Below are 18,065 nucleotides of genomic sequence, written 5' to 3' on the forward strand. Positions count from 1 at the left end.
CTTCTAGTCTTTCTCTGTCTTCTCTCATTCCCAGATCAGTCAGACTCTTGTTCACATTAGGATTCCCTGATATGATCTCCATAAAGACTTGCTCTAGTGGCCATGCGTTGCCTGTCCTGCCCAGCACCCTCATTGTTTAAGCTGCTCTCACACGGGGACACACTCAGGTCTCCAGTGAATTGAATGGAGCCCTATCATGTGTGGCTCAGTGTAGTGGGAGAGAGAACTCATTTTTCACTGGTGGAACAACATCCATCTTAGCAGCCGAACGCTGGCTGTTTCATTAGGTAGCCCATCCAGGCAGACAGATGTGTTCACCACACAGCCATGTTTGCCTATGCAAGAGCGTGTATTAACCCACAATCCTTTGGGGGAGATTAATAGGCTACCAGCCCCTTTCCATTGATTATCTCCATGCCATGTTCCCCTCCTTTCCTTGGCTAGATATTAAAAACTAATGAAGCCTATTGAAAATGGGAACCGCGAGGCTCTTCACGGATCATTTTAGGTTATTTGGATTCAAACAGAGAGGGATCTCTTTAAGGCACAGTTTGAGTCGAATTAAGAAAATAAATGTGGAGAGCAGTGTTGAAGAAACAGGAGGAAAAAAGAGGAGAGAGAGTAGAGAGTGTGACTGTAAAAAGATGTGTGTTTAAGAAAAGACAACTCTACTCTGACACATGGAGCGGAGACACGGCAGATGTTAGCAATTCCAGAACATAGCAAAGCATTCCTAGTGTTGGAACCACATCCTAATTGCCATAATGGAGGTGGTAAGCGCTGACAGTAATGGAGTTGTGGGGATCCATCCCCAGCAACCTGAATTAGGGGCCACTTGGCAGATCCACTTCAAGATGGCCTGTGTTTTTTTGTCAAAATGCTCTTGTTTTCACTGTTCTGCAAACTTTTTTAATCTTGCTTTTTTTGTTCTGTTGCATCACCAACTTTCTCTCCCTGCCATGCTGTCAGAAGCAGGGGGCTCAGGGGTGGTGGTTGGCAAAGGGTGCAGTGTAGAGGGAGAAGATGGTGTGAGATAGATGGGTCAGAGAGACCTGGGCGGAGAGTAAGCAAAGAGTTAAAAGCATCCATGAGATGGGCTCACCTCTGCACCAGGCCTGGTGAAAGGCGGCGGGGTGCTGTCGGGGAAAATGACTTCCTGAGACATTACCATCAATCACCAGACAGGTCAGGCCCCCCAATCCCTCCATCAGGATGGAGGAGAAGAGAGGGGGATGGGGAAGGAGGATTAGACTAGAGGGGACGAAAACAGAGAGGAAGTCTGAGTTAAGGCTTGTTGGGGAACAGACTATTAACAATCTCTTTTTCTTGCTGTCTGACTGTTTTATGTCTTTCTCTTCCTCTGCCTATCTGTCTCTCCGTGTCTTTCTCTCTTTCTATTTTCCGGTCTTCCATAAAACGGCTACCCATGCATTCAGGAACGGCCCCTGCTGGTCAGAGTCCTCTCCTCGGCTCAATTGCATCATTAATTATTCCACAGGCAGTGGGCTAGAAGCAAATCTAAAGAGAGGAAGAGAAATAGAGATGGAGCAAGAGTTAGATGGGGAGATGGGGACAGCTGTCTAACACTCCCAGTTGGTCTTGCTTTCGCTCTTTTTCTCTCTCTGTCTCTTTTTCTTTCTGTAAATGAAGGATGGGAGAGGGGAGGGGCTTGAGTTACCTCAGTGAGCGGTTGTGTTACATTCCTGAGAAGGGAAGGGGTAGGGGGGTGGTTCAACGAGTTGTTGAAAAGAACACAGACGCTTGTCAACAGCCTCCGAGCTGGGGAGCCATCATGCCTCGCTTTAGGCCCGCAGGTCAATGACCCTCTGTTGCACCCAGATAGAGAGAGGTAAAGCGAAACAGAGAGAGAGAGAGAGAGAACCACCAAAAGCTGCAACAAATCACCGTATGGTACGTGTCACTGCTTGTCTGTGGCAGAGGTCAGTCAAAAGCCTCAAAAATCTCTAAATCCTTCTCTTTCTCTCTTCACCCATAAAATTCTATATGTGAGCAGTGGCAGAGTGACTGTGGATTAGCTTTCTCCAAAGCACTAGTAGAGTAGAAGGAAGAGGTGAGAGACAGAGAAAATGGCAAGCGCTGGCAGTCATGGCAAAATGGCCCATTAGATTTAAGGAGTAAAAGTTCATCAGCTTTATTAATGGGAAGGTATATAAATGAAGTATGAATTACCTGACTTTTATGGAGTGGCGAGAGTGAAACTGGAGTGTCTTATGATATAATGTTTTAGTGAGCTGTTCTGAGCGCTCTGATGAGCAGGCTGCAGAGAGGAGGAGAGAAAGTGGAGAGAGAGAGAGAGAGAGAGAGAGAGAGAGAGAGACTGAAGTGTGCTGGGGTCCCCTGAGTCCAGTGGCTGGAAGGTTGCCTGATTGTTGCTAACATGCGTAGCTGATCGGGTTAGCTTGGAGACAGGGACGTTCGTAGCTTCCAGGCTTATTCTTTGCGTGTCATTAGCTAGCACAGTAAAAATTGCCGACACCAAAAAAAAAAGGTCAGCCACATTTCTGATTGTGTCGCTCTTCTACACATGTGCACGCAATCATAAGTATGCAGCTACAGTCGAACATGCCTGCAGTTGCACATGCACAAGTATTTTTATTAACAAGCATGCATGCACTCATACAGTATGCAAGTACACATGCAAGCACAAGGACACACACGCCAGTGCACAGACAGACACACACACACACAAACACACATGCTCCCCACCATCCTGTAATAAGCGGTAAGCTGAGCTAGCTGATGGTCATCCTCCCATGGGGCTGCTGGGTGGCTGCCAACTTCCTGCCTGCTTTGTCAGTGGATAAAGCCCCTAACAAACGAGAGGGCTGTAGCTAGGCAGGCCAGCCAGGTCAAAGGTCACCTCGGCCCCCGGGCAGGATTGAGCCTAAGAGCACTATAAGGAGAGAGAGGGAGAGGATGGAAGAATGCACTTAAAGATTGGCTGCTATTAACTAGGCCTAAAAGCTATATCCCTGCCTTAGCACTCCTACTCTTCTTCTCTTCTCTTCTCTTCTCTTGGCGGCACTTCACAAAGGCATTTTAACTCCTGTCACATGTCGACTCTGCTTTGAGGAACATTAAGAAAGTGAAAGATCCTGAGGGCATTTGTCAGTCCACACAGCCCCATGCAGCCAGGGTGTTGAGCAATGACAGGAGATATCTCCTTGACTCATACACCCCTAGATGAAAGGAGAGCTCAGAAGACGTGCATTTCTGAAAGGCAAAAATGGTATTCAGCAAAAGAGAACAGACACAACAGGTAGGGATGGGGTGGTGACTGATCAGGGCTTGGCTGGCTTTGTTCCATGGAAGTACTTGTGATCTCAGATGAATGCACCTATGGTTACCATCAGCTATGCTCCTCTGTCTCACTGACAGGGACATGATCTGAAATGTCTGTCTGTCATGGGCCTAAGAGCTTCTCTCACTGGCAGAGGATAGAGGAGAAGAGGAGAGAAAATCTTTCTTTCCACCCCAGCTGTCCATTCAGAGGGAGAGAAAATTTTACATGGTTGACTTGAACACATTTAGCATCATTAGCAAACAGGAAGCGTCCCCTGCAGCTGTTTTTTGGCAGGGGAGGGAGAGTTCCTGCCCACACTGTAATGGACAAATGTTACCCACCATGTTTGCCTTTGATTTTTGACCTGAAAACAAAAATTGACATTACAAATGTCCTATGATATCTTCCAAATTGGCTTGACATTCCATAGCTGGCCCCGGGGGTTTCTTGTTTGTCCTCTGTAAGTGGTTGTGCTCTTGTTGTTGTGTCCTGAGGCTCACTATTAGAATGTACTGGCCTTTCTCTCGAGAATGTGAAGTCTTAAAGAGGCCGAGGTAAAGACTAGAAAGAGAGAGAGGGAGAGCTAAAAGAGGTCCTGGTTGTGTATTTGAATACTTATGCTCATTAAGTTAATGCACAATGAAAAGGAGAACCGTCAAGTGGAAACTCTCAGAAGCTTCTGTTTGAGGAGCGAACACACTCGCTTTTCTCTCCCCAGTCTGTCCATCTCTCCACAAATTAATCTGTTTCTATTTCAATTGAAGATCAGCCCCACTTTACTTTGACTTAGGAAGTTAAACAAAGTCTAAAGAACACAATAGAGAAAGAGGATAAACTTAAAGAGACCCTGTATGTTAATATTAAGTCCTTTTCCCAACAGACTTTATCAACAAGCTCTAGGTTGTAAGTGCTTTACTGTTTTGTCATTGGCCCCTCGTGCTTTCCCAGCATTTCTTTAAAGCAGCCTATAAGCCTCAGTATGCCTGAATAGTGTCTAATAACCTAGACCTATTTAATGCAGAACATTTCTAATTATTTATGTATATATTAAGCCTAAGGAAAAACAAAGCCACATTTGTCAGGAGGTAGTTATAGTATAGTTTGGACACTGAATTATGGAATCACAGAAACAGAATTATTTTTTCCCTATTATCATATAGAAACTGAAAAAGATGTATAACATATTTTTGGGTAAAATGATTTGGTGACAACCTTTGTGTTTCACCCTCAAATCCCATTCCAGAGGTTTTCTTAGGACAAGTCTCAGTTTATCAGTGTAGAAAATCATTGCTTTTTTACAATGTGTACATACATCATTAAACCAGTGCTGATGTTTATTCAGAGGCCTAGTTCGTTCACTATGATTTAGCTATAGCATGTGCTCCCAATGACTTTATGAATGGCAACAGTGACAAGTGGTGTCCAATGCAGGCAAAGTGGGTGGGTCTTCTGCTTTGACAGGCCCACCGGGCCTCTAATCATCTGCTTATAGGCCCTAAAAGTCCCTTGCAAAGGCAAGAGACCAGTTACCTCACAGTCCCAACAATCAACATTATAGAGGATAAAAGAACAGGAGATTCATTTTCAGAGAATTATAAAAAAAAAAAAATCAACTTTACTTGAAAATTTTAACATATTGAAATTGAATAGGAAAAAATCCTTTGTAGGAGGGTGATCCTTTGGCTCAGATGCAGTCATTGCAACAAGATGTTTTAAAGATTTCTTGAGAGCCACTAGTGAGCGTGGCTGTGTGTTGACATCAGGCGAGCTGGAGAGCAGAGCAGAACAGAGCTGGGTGCCCCTGAGCAGGCAGTTACCACAACAAAGCCAACAGACTGGTCTGAAAAACCAGGCCAAATTCCTGCCCTCTAGGACCTGGCTTAAAGCTTGAGCAGAAACTTTGAAAGAGGGGGACGAGATGAGATGAGAGGAGAGGAGAAGAGAAGAGAAGACGTGGAGTGAAGAGGATACAAGACGAGGCCAGATGGGTTAGTGTGTAGCGAGAAAGGGATTGCTGCTGGGGCCTGTGGAGTATGGCAGGAGAAGGAAAGATCGACAGAAATGAGAGAGAGAGAGAGGAAGAGACTGAGAGGAGACCAGGCCCCCACTGTAAGGATGGAGGGATCGTATTCCTCCTCTCGAAAGCGGAGGGGTAGCCGTGTGGTGGAAAAAGAAGCCATGAACTCGATCTGACGATTAAATAGGCACATCTCTATGGCTGCAGGTCACAAATGAGACAGGGTCCACAACACAGCACACACACAGTTTGTGTATATAACTGTTGGCAAACTCCAATAGATCTATGGGTTGAGTTCAGTTGATCCTTGTTTGGGAGTGTTTTGCGGATCTCTGCGTAGATAATGAACACCGTTTTATTTTCTTTATTGGATACAACTGATACCTTATTATAATTATGCATGATAGCATTTGGAAAAACATCTCTCTTTTCTTTAGTCGATCTGCTAAGTCCGGAGGTGCATTGGGATTGTGTGGGAGTGATTGCTATTTAGCCTCATGGAGCTTGGTACAATCAGATGCCTATATCTTGCATATCCTCCAGGGCTCCTTCCCCTCCCTCCATTCATTCTTCGCTCCTTCCGACTCCCCTCACCCACATTACTGTTACTGTAGCTTGGCAGGCAAGCAGGGCAGTTATGCCGTAGAGCTTCTCTACAACCTTGCACCATCTCCAGTGAACATAAATTAATGGTGTAGAGCAAACAGGCTGCTGGCTTGGGTCCAAGAGCTGGTTTCAGGAGCCCAGCCAGCGATTGTTGTGGCGGGCCATGGCAGCAACAGCAGCAGTAGTAGTACTGATGCACTGCCAACCAACCAGCCAGCCAGCCAGTCAGAGAGGCAGACAGACAGAATGGGGGCCCTTTTGCTCTATAATAGATGCCGCAGGCCTCGCCAGTCTGCCTTGTATTTGCAGTCATCACCGTTTTACTGTCAGAGGGCAGTCCGCTGAGAGCCCTTATACTTATTGTGGAAGCTCTGGAGTCTGGAGTGAGAGAGACAGAAGTGTAGTGGTATGTTCTGAATGCAGATCGTGTGAGGTGTAGATATGGATGTACTTTAATTTGCTGTTATAAGAGGTTGGCATGCAGTGTGTCTGTGTGCGCGTGTGTGTGTGTGTGAGTGTGTGTGTGCGTGTACATCTGTGTATGTGTGCAATCAAGAGAGGGTAGAGAGCGAAAGGGAGAGCAGCAGGGTTGAATCATTGAGTCATGTGGCATTCTTGCCTGTTTTCAGACTGTTGTCAGGAAGCAGTGTAGTTCCCAGTAAAATAAAACAAACACCCTCTACTCCCTCCCACCTCCACCCGCCCAAAAACACACAAAAAAAAGGGAGTGAGAGAGAGGGATGGAGAGAAAGACAGAACAATGGAGAAAGAGATAAAAAATGGAGATGGATATGACTTTTTTTAATTTAACTTTAGTTTACACACACTGTTCAAAACAACTTCAACTCAACCAGTTTAGTTAGTTTAGTTCAACTTAGTTTGTGCTCAGCTAAACATGAGAATAAACCAGACATTAGTTCATAATTGATGAAATAAATCAAATTGATCTTTGAAATCTCAAATCTGCATCACCAATAATAATTTTAACTCATGATAATTGTATAATTATTTGCAGTTTATACTGCTAAATTTGAAAAACTGATAATTTCATTGTCATAGAAATGTAAAGCTCTTCTTTTTTAATTGTCAGTTGTCAATCTATTTGATGTTTACAGACGGAAGTAATTAACTATATCCTTCAATTCAAACCACAAAATCAGTCAGAAAACTGCAGCTAAAAAGCCAGATATTGCTCTGTGCACAGTAAACACTCATGATGGATTCAAAAACTCCAACTGGATTTATTTGTCATATCTGGTTGATCTCCCAGTAATGCCGATATGCATTCAATCTCATTGTCATTTGTCAAAGAAGCCAATTGTAACATTATTAACAACGGCAACGTGATATTTAAAATGTGCCAATCTTACCCCAACTCAATGCAGAATCCATATTAAAATGTCATTCCTATATTTGATTGCATTTATTTCTGACAGTGAATATTATTATCATCCTCCAGTCACTTTGATTAAAAACAAATAAGATTCCAATCAATGTGAGGAAGGCCTATATGAAAGGAATACTGGTATACAATATTGCTGTAAAACTAGACACAAACTCACAATAAAGCCCATCAAATGCTCCCAACACATAAAGCATTACTATGAAAAAAGTTATTGTATAGAATTATGCCTGTTTAGCAATTGACACTTTTTATTAAGTCCAATACTTTACAATGAATAAACGGTTTTATAGAATGAAAAATGTAAATGCAGATTATCCAATAGCCCTATCCAAGTGACAAAATAGCTGGAGCTAAATCACACCAGTCATCAGTAAATCCTTTGTGTTGCCATGGCACCTGGGTAAACAGCCAATGGCCTGTGATTTCCTCAGAGTCATTAGCATGGAATAGGTTTGTAAGCCACTGTAACCTTATGACCTGGCTCTATAACTCATGTCACACACTGATGATGTCATTCATTAATGGGGTCCACCAGCTTCTCAGGCAGGGGCTGCAGGTTTGGTGAGTGGAGGGGAAGGGGCAGAGTGGTAGAAGCAGTGGGGGTTGAATGGAATGGCTGGGATAATGATCGGGCTGTGGGATTTGACAACGGCAGCAAATAGGTGTCAGGAGAGTATGAATCTGATATATAGCAAGCTGGACGTTGAAGGAGTAGATTGGAGTCAGTGTGGGCGAAAGGTATGGTGTGAAGTAAGCAGTAGATGTGGTTATTGTATATGGTGAAATGCCAAGCTAGGCTCAGGGGGAGGTTTAAGGACCATACACAGCAGATGATGGAGTTACCTCAGTTTGTAATGTTCAGCAACCATAGGGGCCATTACATCTAGCACTATCAGAGAGCACAGAGCACATCACACCCTGTAATTTTGCCAGCAGTCGGTCACACACACACACACACACACACACACACACACACACACACACACACACACACACAGCTTGATTCTCAGTGACTGGCAGAATGTGATCCACCTGCATATGCGCCTGTGTTTGTGTTTATGTGTTTGTGTTGATGTTTGGCTCTGCTTTTTCAGGTCAGATTGTAGGAATTGGACAACATGTGTGCATCAGGTTATTAACAGGCTTCAGCATAATTAACAGAGCTGTTTCGATCGGAAACCAGCACTGCCTGGACAACAAATTGAAGCTGCTCATTTCTGGCTTATTTATAGACTGGCTGTTTTACATTTGGCGGTCAATCCTGTTTTAAGGATATTGGCCTTGGTGTTTGTAAGTGAACATATTGAGCGGATCCAAAGCTAGTGGGGAGATTATCAATACCATCTTTGATCTTGCTCTGTGTTTGCGCTTCATCCATTAAGTAACCATGTCATACTGTCTCCTGAGGGTAGAGAAGGACATCTCCAGGAAGAAACTCATTAGAACAGATTTACAACTCTGACTTTATGAGTTTGATTTGATATTTATTCACCAATTCATCTCACGTTTACTCTTTTCATATCAGATTTTTTTTGTGCTCATTGGGTGATTTACTAACATATATTTTTTTACTGAGGCAATTAACATTAAGAGGTTACTCAGAGGTCTAAATAGCCGTTCTCCAATTTCACGGCTGCTGAAGCCCTGTAACCACTAGGCCCACCATGCTGGCTTACCTCTCATGTCCGTGTGTGTGTGTGTGTGTGTGTGTGTGTGTGTGTGTTGCGATTGCGCCACACACCATTTTCTGTAGCTGAGATTTCGGAGTGCCATGCTTTAAGGAAAGCTTCCACAACGTAAAGTGTGGGTGGCCTGCAGTCGCAGCCATAAAAAGTGCGCGTGTGTTTGGGTGGGGTGTCAGCAAGAAAAGCGAGTGAGAGAGTTGAGGACAGATGAAGACAGGATGAGGAAAGGTTGTATACAGGCATACTGTGTGTATGTTTGTATGTGTGTTTGTAAATTTGCTTGTCTGTGTGTGTGCTTGGCGGTGCATATGTGCAAGTGAATACAAGTCTTGGGGTTGCAGGCGAGCAATTTTGTCTGACACAGGGAGGCAAGGTGTGGGGGAATGAGCGCTGGGAGGAGTATGAGCTGAACGAAATAGGATTTTTTTTTGTGTTGTGTCTATGTGGTTAGAGTAAATCTCCTTACTCAGGGGTTTTGTGTTCGAGGGGGGCTTTAACGTCCCCACTCTCCTTGATGAGACATCTTTCTTGTTTGTTCAAACCATTCATTACGTGGTGGCTGCTGGACGAGCTATGCCGCTGGCCGGCGTATTTATCACTGAGCTAAAACGCGCTCTGGCTGACACTAGGCGATTGATGACTGGGTCTGGGCCTGAGAGGCTGAGGAAGCCTTAATACAATGTAGATGACCCACTCCCATTTCCAATTTAGGCTGCTCCTCTCCCCACACCTTCACACCACATCATCTTTAGCTACGTCTCAATTTGTGTGAGTCTGCGCATGTGTATATGTTTGTGTAGTTTGCATACATAAAAAAGAGTGGGAGGGAGTGTGTGTTCTGTTATATTTGCGAGCGTGTTTTGATTATGACCGAGGTCATAGCTAATGTGAAAACACCAAGGAAGCCTGAGAGTGTAAGGGGTAGGGAAAAAGAGGCTGTACTCTTATTACATGTTGTTGTCCAGAGTGCACACACACAAACACACACAAACATGGGGATGTAGATATGTATATCTGTTCTTTGGACATTGTGCACACTGTGCATTCTCTTGAGCATGTTTACACCCACATATATACATATATATATATATATGTGTGTGTGTGTGTGTGTGCACGCACATACATACACACACACACTAACCAACAGAAATTGCTCTGTCTTCCATAGCCAAGGAAATGTCACCACCTGGCAATCAAAAAATGTATTTCTATGCAAGCATTATCATCTTTCCTTTGTTAATGATTTTAGCATATTAAAAGGAACTGCGTACACAAGTACAAATCAGATTAATCCCTCTCTGCAGCCGGGATTCATTATTTGTCCAATCTCAGCCTTGTTTGTTATTAATTGAGCACATTCCTCAAACCATTTTTTCATCTCTTCTTTAATTAAAATAGACTACATTTAGACAGGCAGTAGTACTACCTGAAAGGAGACACCCCCCTCTCTGCTGATATGAAACCTCACTTACATCAATTATTTCAGCAGTAAATGAGAAAATAGTTCTTGAGCAACTGTTATCATTTCATGTTAAAATTGAACTCAATTAACACAAGCAAGGCAGACATCACCAGCTTTATGAAATTTGCTTTCTCAATGAGTGTGGAGGAGGAAAGGAGCTGAAAAAAATGGTATAAGTCGTGAGGCTAAAGTTGTTTTCCTTGAAGGGGAAGAATATGTGTTAATGGAGCTTGAAACCACCCAAAAATAGAGGAGGATTTAAGTGTCACTTTTTAAAAGGATTTTTTGTGTGTTGTGATTTGCAGGTGTCATGTCTATGAATATTTGTTTGTATCTGTGTGCATTTCTGTTTGCACATGCTTGTGTGAATGTATAACTCCGTGTGCACGCATGCTCTCTGTCTACAGTGGCTGAATGAAACACATAGTGTCTCATTTGTTTCGTTTGCATGTGCCCCGACTCCTAATCTGGCCCTTAAAGACATCTGTCACCAGCGATCACTGTTGTTTTGTCATGCTTCATAGCAGGCCCAGGGGGAACAAGGCAGCCCAAGGTCTGCCATTTATATCAGCCTATGTTCTCCAGATTGGACCTGACGCAAATAGTATCATTGCAGTCCTGGTCGCAGAATTACATTTTCAGGTAAAAATCTTGGCGAGGCTGTGGAGGAGATTTCATAGGATTCTGTTCTTCTAGCATTAGTCTGTATTCAGCTGCTCTCTATGAAAGAACCACAACCAGGATACATGTCAGACATTCAAGGAAAGATAAATGTATTCGCTGCAAATCTGCACCCACTCATTCTGTTGCTTGGTATTATAAAAGGATTCTCAGACACCAGTATCTGCATTAGGCCTGCTTGAAAGTCTTGTGTGTGTGTGTGTGTGTGTGTGTGTGTGTGTCTCATAAGTGTTTGTTTTTGTGTGGTACATATGTTTGGTGCGTACACTATATGTTGTTTGTGTGTGGGCGTGGTGGGGATAGGGAAGGGGTTTATTACAGTTAACAGTTTTGACAAACTTGTTCGGCCAGCTCTGACAGGTTTTGTTGTTGTGTGTGTGTGTGTGTGTGTGTGTGTGTGTGTGTGTGTGTGTGTGTTGTGTTGATGTGTGAGTGGACACGTGTATGCTCTGAATGTCTATACTGTGCAAGGGAGGGGCAGGGTTGGGTGGAGGTCACAAGAAGGTGTAGTCTTGGGTTACACAATACAACAAACACAGGGACATATTGAATACATACAGTAAAAAGCAACAGCCAGGAACTTGACTCGGTGCATGTGTTCCCTTCCAGCGTTTCTCTTTTTGAGTGCTTACATGCATGAATATTTATGTTAATCTGTATGTCAAAGATGCTCATATGTGTGTGTTTCTCTCTTGGTTTGCTCCCACAGCACCCATACCCTTCTGAAGAGCAGAAGAAGCAGCTAGCCCAAGACACAGGCCTCACCATCTTACAAGTAAACAACTGGTGAGTCAAGATTTCCGCTCGCCCTATCTCCACCACCAGCATCGCTCTGCCTTTCATTTTCAAAAGCCTTCGCCTCCCTCTCCCCACCAAGTGTGAAAACCGTTTATGTACAGCCCTCCCCATCACATATAGACACACACAGAGGTGCACGTGTAGACATACACACTGACAACCTTTGTAACATTATTATATGTAAGCTACCAGGATGTTCCGGTGTTATCGGCAAAGTGTTCTGCGGCTAAGTCAGTGGTCTTTGTGGTTTGATACACATGTATTCATTGGGATATATTTAAGGGAGAAAGGCAGAGATCATAAGCTACCCCTACATCCCCCACACCCACTCCACCCCTTCATCCAAAACCATACCTAGCACCGCCACTGGTGCCCCCACAAAAGGCAAAACTGCCTTCCACCCCCTCCCCGTTTTGCACAAGCTATATGGTGGATTAAGGTTTGGTGGCCTGGCCAGCAGGGCCTTTGTAGATGGCTTAGCACATAACTGGGGGTGGTGGATTAAATAAAATGATCACAGAAGCAAAGAAATGATACAGGAATTACTTATCAAAATACTAGCCCAGGTTTTATCTGCAGCTTAATTTTGTTCAGTACATTCTCAGGGTGATGTTCAGATTAATTGAACTGACAGCTTCCTTTCAAATTTCCGGCAAGGTATTTGCACGGATTTCAGGTCTTACACAAACTTAATTATATGGAACCCCATTTTATCATTCTAATTCCATGTAGCGGGGGTTCTATTTACAAATGACAAGTCTGTGCCTTTTATTCACAGCTTTCCTTAATGTATTTATCAAAGCGGGTTCATTTACAAAGTGCTCTATCTGTTGGGTACAGGCAGGCCGACATTAACGAAGCTTTTAGGTTTATCAGACTCACAGCCTGACAAGCCACCCGAGGGTCAATTGATTTTTTGGTTCTGTGATACATTTTTTTCTCATTTTTCCTGGATCACAATGAGAAACATGCCTGGAGAATTAGCCTGGATTGTCGGCCTTATCTATCAGCCCCCTCCCTCGTCCTCCCCCCTCCGTCCTGACATACTCTCTCTCTTTCTGTCTCTCTCTCTCACCCTTTTCTTTATTCCCTTCTAGCCAAGGGAAGTCAAGCTACTTAAATTGGCCACAGGAACCGCTGTTATCAGACTTTAATGCACCCTACAGTGTGGATAGCATTTCAATTACACCAGTAACCAAAGATTAGCCCCTGCTTGCCTGTTTCATGCCTCGTGCCACCGTTTCGGGACGCCACGCACCTTACCTACAGGAGCAGAAAATTGAGTTGCCTTGCCTGTGTCATGGTGATTAATGCAGAAATAGTCTGCAAACCTGCGAGGAGAGAAAGAGAGGGAAATAGACATAGACAGAGATAGATATAGGAAGAGTCCCTGCCTTCTCAGAGGCCATGAAATCCAAGCCTGGCGCTGAAATGCCTCAGATCCATTTATAAAGAAGTCTGAAAAAATCTCGTGCTGGGTAACATCCTCATGAACCTTGTTTCCACACATTCACATGCACATGCACTTACACATACGTGGTCATAGAGCTGTGTATTAATGTTACACCAGCCATGTTAACAAAAACACACCAGGAATCCATTTTCACAAATAAAGTCATTAGAGAAGCTTAGACTCTGCTGGTTTATCTCTGGTACATTCTGGGTGTCGTCAACTCGCCTGGTGGATGCTGTCACATTATTGGCTATTTTACAGTGAGGGAAAGATGAGAAAGAGAGAGGATGCTGAAGTTTCATTTTTCCTTTGTAGTGCTTAACCAGGCAGGACAGTGAGTTAGTTAAATATCGCTTTGTTTGGGTCGTCCCTTTGCCTTTTCTCTTTGGTTCCAGTGGCTGCTCAGATGGTCCACCCAGGATATGACAAAATCTGCCATATGAAATTCCTGTTTTAAAAAAAAAAAAAGCTCTTCAAATTCCTGGCTGGCCCCTTGCATTGTTCTGTAGTTCCCTTTGATGCACGACTGCTGCCATGTTACTGGCCAAAGAGAGGGAGATAGAGACAGAGGGAGGGAGAGACAGAAGCAGAGGATGAGTGGGGGAAATGGGAGGGGATGGCCGGCGTCTTCGGTTTCCAGAGCTTTCCCTCGGGGAAAGGATGTGCTGAATCAGGGCTTTGTGCACCGGCACAATCGCAGCCCAGCGAGGGCACAAGGGTGCTCTGTGTGATAGTCAATAGACAGTGCATCTCGCTCTCTCCCCACTTACTCCATCAAACCTCCCCGAACCTTACCCTCCAACTGTCACCTCCCTTTACGTTTACCTGCAGCTCACCTGTACACAGAAAACAAAACCCATAGTAGACCACTTCCAGCTGGTTGGAAACCTTTTGTCTCAGTACCACCTGGTTCTATATCTAGTCTATATCATTAGTTAGCAGTCTCACCTGTTTGTAGCCCACACCCCATTAGCTGTTTGATGTTAATAAGGAACAAAAGAGAAGGTTAAAGTCCACAATCTCGTGTAGAGCAGATGAGGAGGAGGACTTGATTATTCAGTTAATAGTATCCTCTGTTTGCATAAGTGTGTGTGTGTGTGCGCATCTTATGCACATAATTACTAATAGGACACTATGCTTTCTCAGTATGTACAGAGATGTTATGTGTGTACAGTGTGTCAGGACACCATTAGTTGAGCATTAGGTAGTGTGTTTGCTCTGTTTACATTTGAGACAACTGGCGTCATGCTAACAGAAACAGGGAGTGGTCTGACATGTAATTGCATTTGTTTAAGATTGCAGGAAAAGGTGAGGGCCATGTCACACATGACATTCTGAGATGATGAAGTAGGTGAAACGGCAGACTCAGGTGTCTATTCGCTGGAGAAGCGTTTACAGTTTACAGTATCTAGCGGTATATTTGCCTGCCTCAGCAGCTCCTGGTGTCCTGCTATCAGTCTGGGCTAAATGGGGCCTGACCGAATCCTTTCATGTCTCAGCGTCAGACCCAGCATGATGTGCCCTCACTCACTGCCATAAACACACACACCAACTGCCCTGCTGTTATTTACCACTGAGGCAATGCACACACACACACACACACACAAGACACACATAACATGCAGGATTATTACATGGGCCTGAGAGATGATGCCGATAACAGATGACTGAGAGAAACAGCATCTAAAAAAAGGAAGGAAATCGTCCCCTCATTATTCCCTCATCTCACAGGCAGCCAGTTGGTCATTTCCATGGCAGAGAGAGAGAGAAAAGAGAGGCAGAGCAAGTCAGAGAGCGAATATGTCAGTTCTTGGCATCTATGATGACTGACTGCTGTGCCACTGGAGCACTAATAACAATAAAGAGGGCACTAAGCCACACTCTATTTTTACTTCTCTGCCTCCTCTCTATAGCCCAGGGGGGAATACATGCATAGACACACCGACACACACACACACACACAGACACACACACACACACACACACAGGGGAGAGGCTCTCATTAGCGGCAGAAAGGAATACAATGAGTGAGTTATTAAGACACAGGGGCGGATCGCAGCCAACCTTTGCCCCCTGTCGGAGCACAGGTCACATGATAAGGGAAGGATATCCGCCAGACGACGGCGCCAAGCAGCCTGTGCCCACTGAGGAGATGAAATAGCCATTCAGGGCAAGGCATGGTGCACTGATTGTTTTTTTTTTTGTTGTTGTTGTTTTTCTTGAGAATCCATCGTCACCAGGGGGACAAACTCCACCTTTATCAACAGTTATCATATCACTAAATATACATTTACTGCATGTTATGTTATTTAATTTAATTGTTTTGAGACTGAGAAACAGTAGAAAAAGATCCATCGTATGTACATGTCTGTGTCCAGTAAATGTAAGACAGTAAGACAGGTGTGCAGGTGGAATAAATAAATTAAATAAAACAGAGGTCGAAAGGATACTACAGTTAAAAGACATACTTTTCAAAAGTCATTGCACTTGTATGCTTTTATTACTTTTGCCTATCTACGTATAATCCAGATTATCCTCCCAGATTGCATCCTGCTATAGCATAGCATGCAGATAAATTGAGTTTAGCTATCTCTACACTGACTGCTCTGTAGCTCTCTTCACAGCATGTTCCCCATTCCCACTCAGATCCTCATTTTTCCTCTCTCCCTCCCTTCTATGGATCCCTCCAGACTTCTCAGAGTTTAACCTACCCAACAGAGGTACATAGAAGCTGTACTACAGGTTCACATGCAAAATGTTAACGGTCAAGCACATGTATTTGTAGTATCTAAGAACAAGAAAGAGGAAAACCAAAGCCAAATTTGTTCCTCCACTTAGCAAAACATTTTCCACCCCCCTTCCTCAGTCCAATGAGACACTTAGGAACACTGGCTTTTATGATTTTTTATGATCCTCTGGTTTGGCGGGCGAGCCCATTATGAAATGCAAAATAATAACTAATATTTTCCAAATGTAACATAAAGCTATGAAACTGGCCCAGCCGCCTCTGTTTTTTCCACATTCTTTATAAGTATTTAAGTCTTATGAATCTAACACAGAGGCTTTTGAGGTCCTTTTCCCCTCTCCTTACTCTTCTCTCTATCACTGCCTATTCCTTACTTTTCTGTCTCTTCATTTCTGCCACATTGGTGGGCTAGTTGACTGAAGTTGCTGGTTATCTGTCTAACTTTGACCCAGATGGAAATGTCAGGCCTTTTTTTGGCTGCAACCAGGGACTCCCAGCAGTGGCCATCTTATGCCCCTGGCTTTCTAAATATACAGCTGGAGTGTGGAGAGGTTGTGGCTGTGTGTGTGTGTTTGTGTGTAGTCTGTGTGTGCGAGCATGAATGTATATGTGAGTCTGACTGAGAGAGAGAGACTATCGGGGCGCTGCCAACACAGGCATCATGATCCCTCTCATTTAGGGACCGCTAATTGGCAGTTAATTAGCAGAATTGACTCTGTTGTCAGATCCCAAGTGCCAGCCCCCCTACCAACACCCCCTACCCACTAAGTTCATTTGATCTGGCTGCTTTCTTGATGCTGTAATAATAATCCCATTTTATCTGTTTTGGAGGGAGAAACACATTTGGAAAAACATATTTTCATCATTGGCAGAGTAAAAGAGAACAGACTCCCTGTTGTAGTAGGTTTCATTTTGTTTTTCATTTTGTTCAGCCATTGTTACAGATCCAAATATCTGTTTGCAGTGCAATCTAGACACATGCTGTACTCACAGGATAAGCCATGGAAGTCTTGAATAGCTGATGCTAATGTGCCACTGTGTTTATGTGTGCACTCACAGTATATGTGTTGAGTGTGAGTACATGAGCACATGCTGCTGTCGAAACACTCGACAGCAGTGTGATTAACAGGGCCAACTCCCACTTTATCAGGCACTGGGGGCACATTGGGTCATAGCATGGCATGGACACCCACCGTGGCCACGGAACAGCCCAGTGCCCACCTCTCTGTGGGTCTAGAGTTATGAAAAACAGGTGGTGCTTTAATAAAATTGGCAGTGTTGGGCAATCATGCACAAAAATGAATGCTTTTTAACTTGTTTTCCCATTATAAGCTCAAGACTCTCCAAGGCTGTGGAATTCTCCCAGAAAAGACGGCATGCAAGGAGAACGAAGCCAGACGAGGCAAGATAGAGGCAAAGAGCTGAAAGAGGCATTACAGAGAAAGCATTAGAGAGAGATGGAGAGAGATGGGAGGAGGGAGGTCTTTGTACTTCTCTTCTCCTTTTGGCTCTTTTATTCCTCAACGGCTTGGTTTTATTGGTGGGTCGTTTAATAACAAGGGCTCTGCGTTTGAAATGAAGTCGAGCTGCGTTTGCGTGGGCGAGTCTCCTTTTTTTATTTTAAGATGGTAATTTCTGTACTAGGGGTGAGAACTGGAGAGAGATCGAGAGAGAGAACGAGGTAGAGAATACACGAGAGAGAGAAGAAAAAGAGAGAGAGACTTTGAGGGAGAGCAAGAGGGTGAAAGTGTGGGAGAGGGAGAATTCAAGGAGAATACAAGGGAGGAAAGTAGGTTAATTTATTTCATTTGCAGGAAGAGAAAGAACTTAAAAAGAAAAAAAGGTTGGTGATAGTGAGAAAGAAAGTGTAGGATGCTGTTTTCATGAACAAGCAGCTTAATGCACACG

At 43.9% G+C, this 18,065-nt stretch overlaps 1 protein-coding gene across 10 annotated transcripts in view; it reads left to right on the forward strand.

Annotated features, from left to right (window-relative positions):
- The window catches only part of meis2a (Meis homeobox 2a), a 181,865-nt gene that overhangs the window by 144,756 nt on the left and 19,044 nt on the right, over positions 1-18,065 (forward strand). For all 10 annotated transcript variants that reach the window (XM_044165867.1, XM_044165866.1, XM_044165870.1 and 7 more), the window contains one exon: positions 11,870-11,946. In XM_044165867.1, the coding sequence (XP_044021802.1) occupies positions 11,870-11,946 (77 nt within the window). The remainder of the gene's footprint in view (positions 1-11,869; positions 11,947-18,065) is intronic.

The sequence above is a fragment of the Siniperca chuatsi genome, linkage group LG15, assembly GCF_020085105.1.
Source record: "Siniperca chuatsi isolate FFG_IHB_CAS linkage group LG15, ASM2008510v1, whole genome shotgun sequence".
Lineage (NCBI taxonomy): Eukaryota > Metazoa > Chordata > Actinopteri > Centrarchiformes > Sinipercidae > Siniperca > Siniperca chuatsi.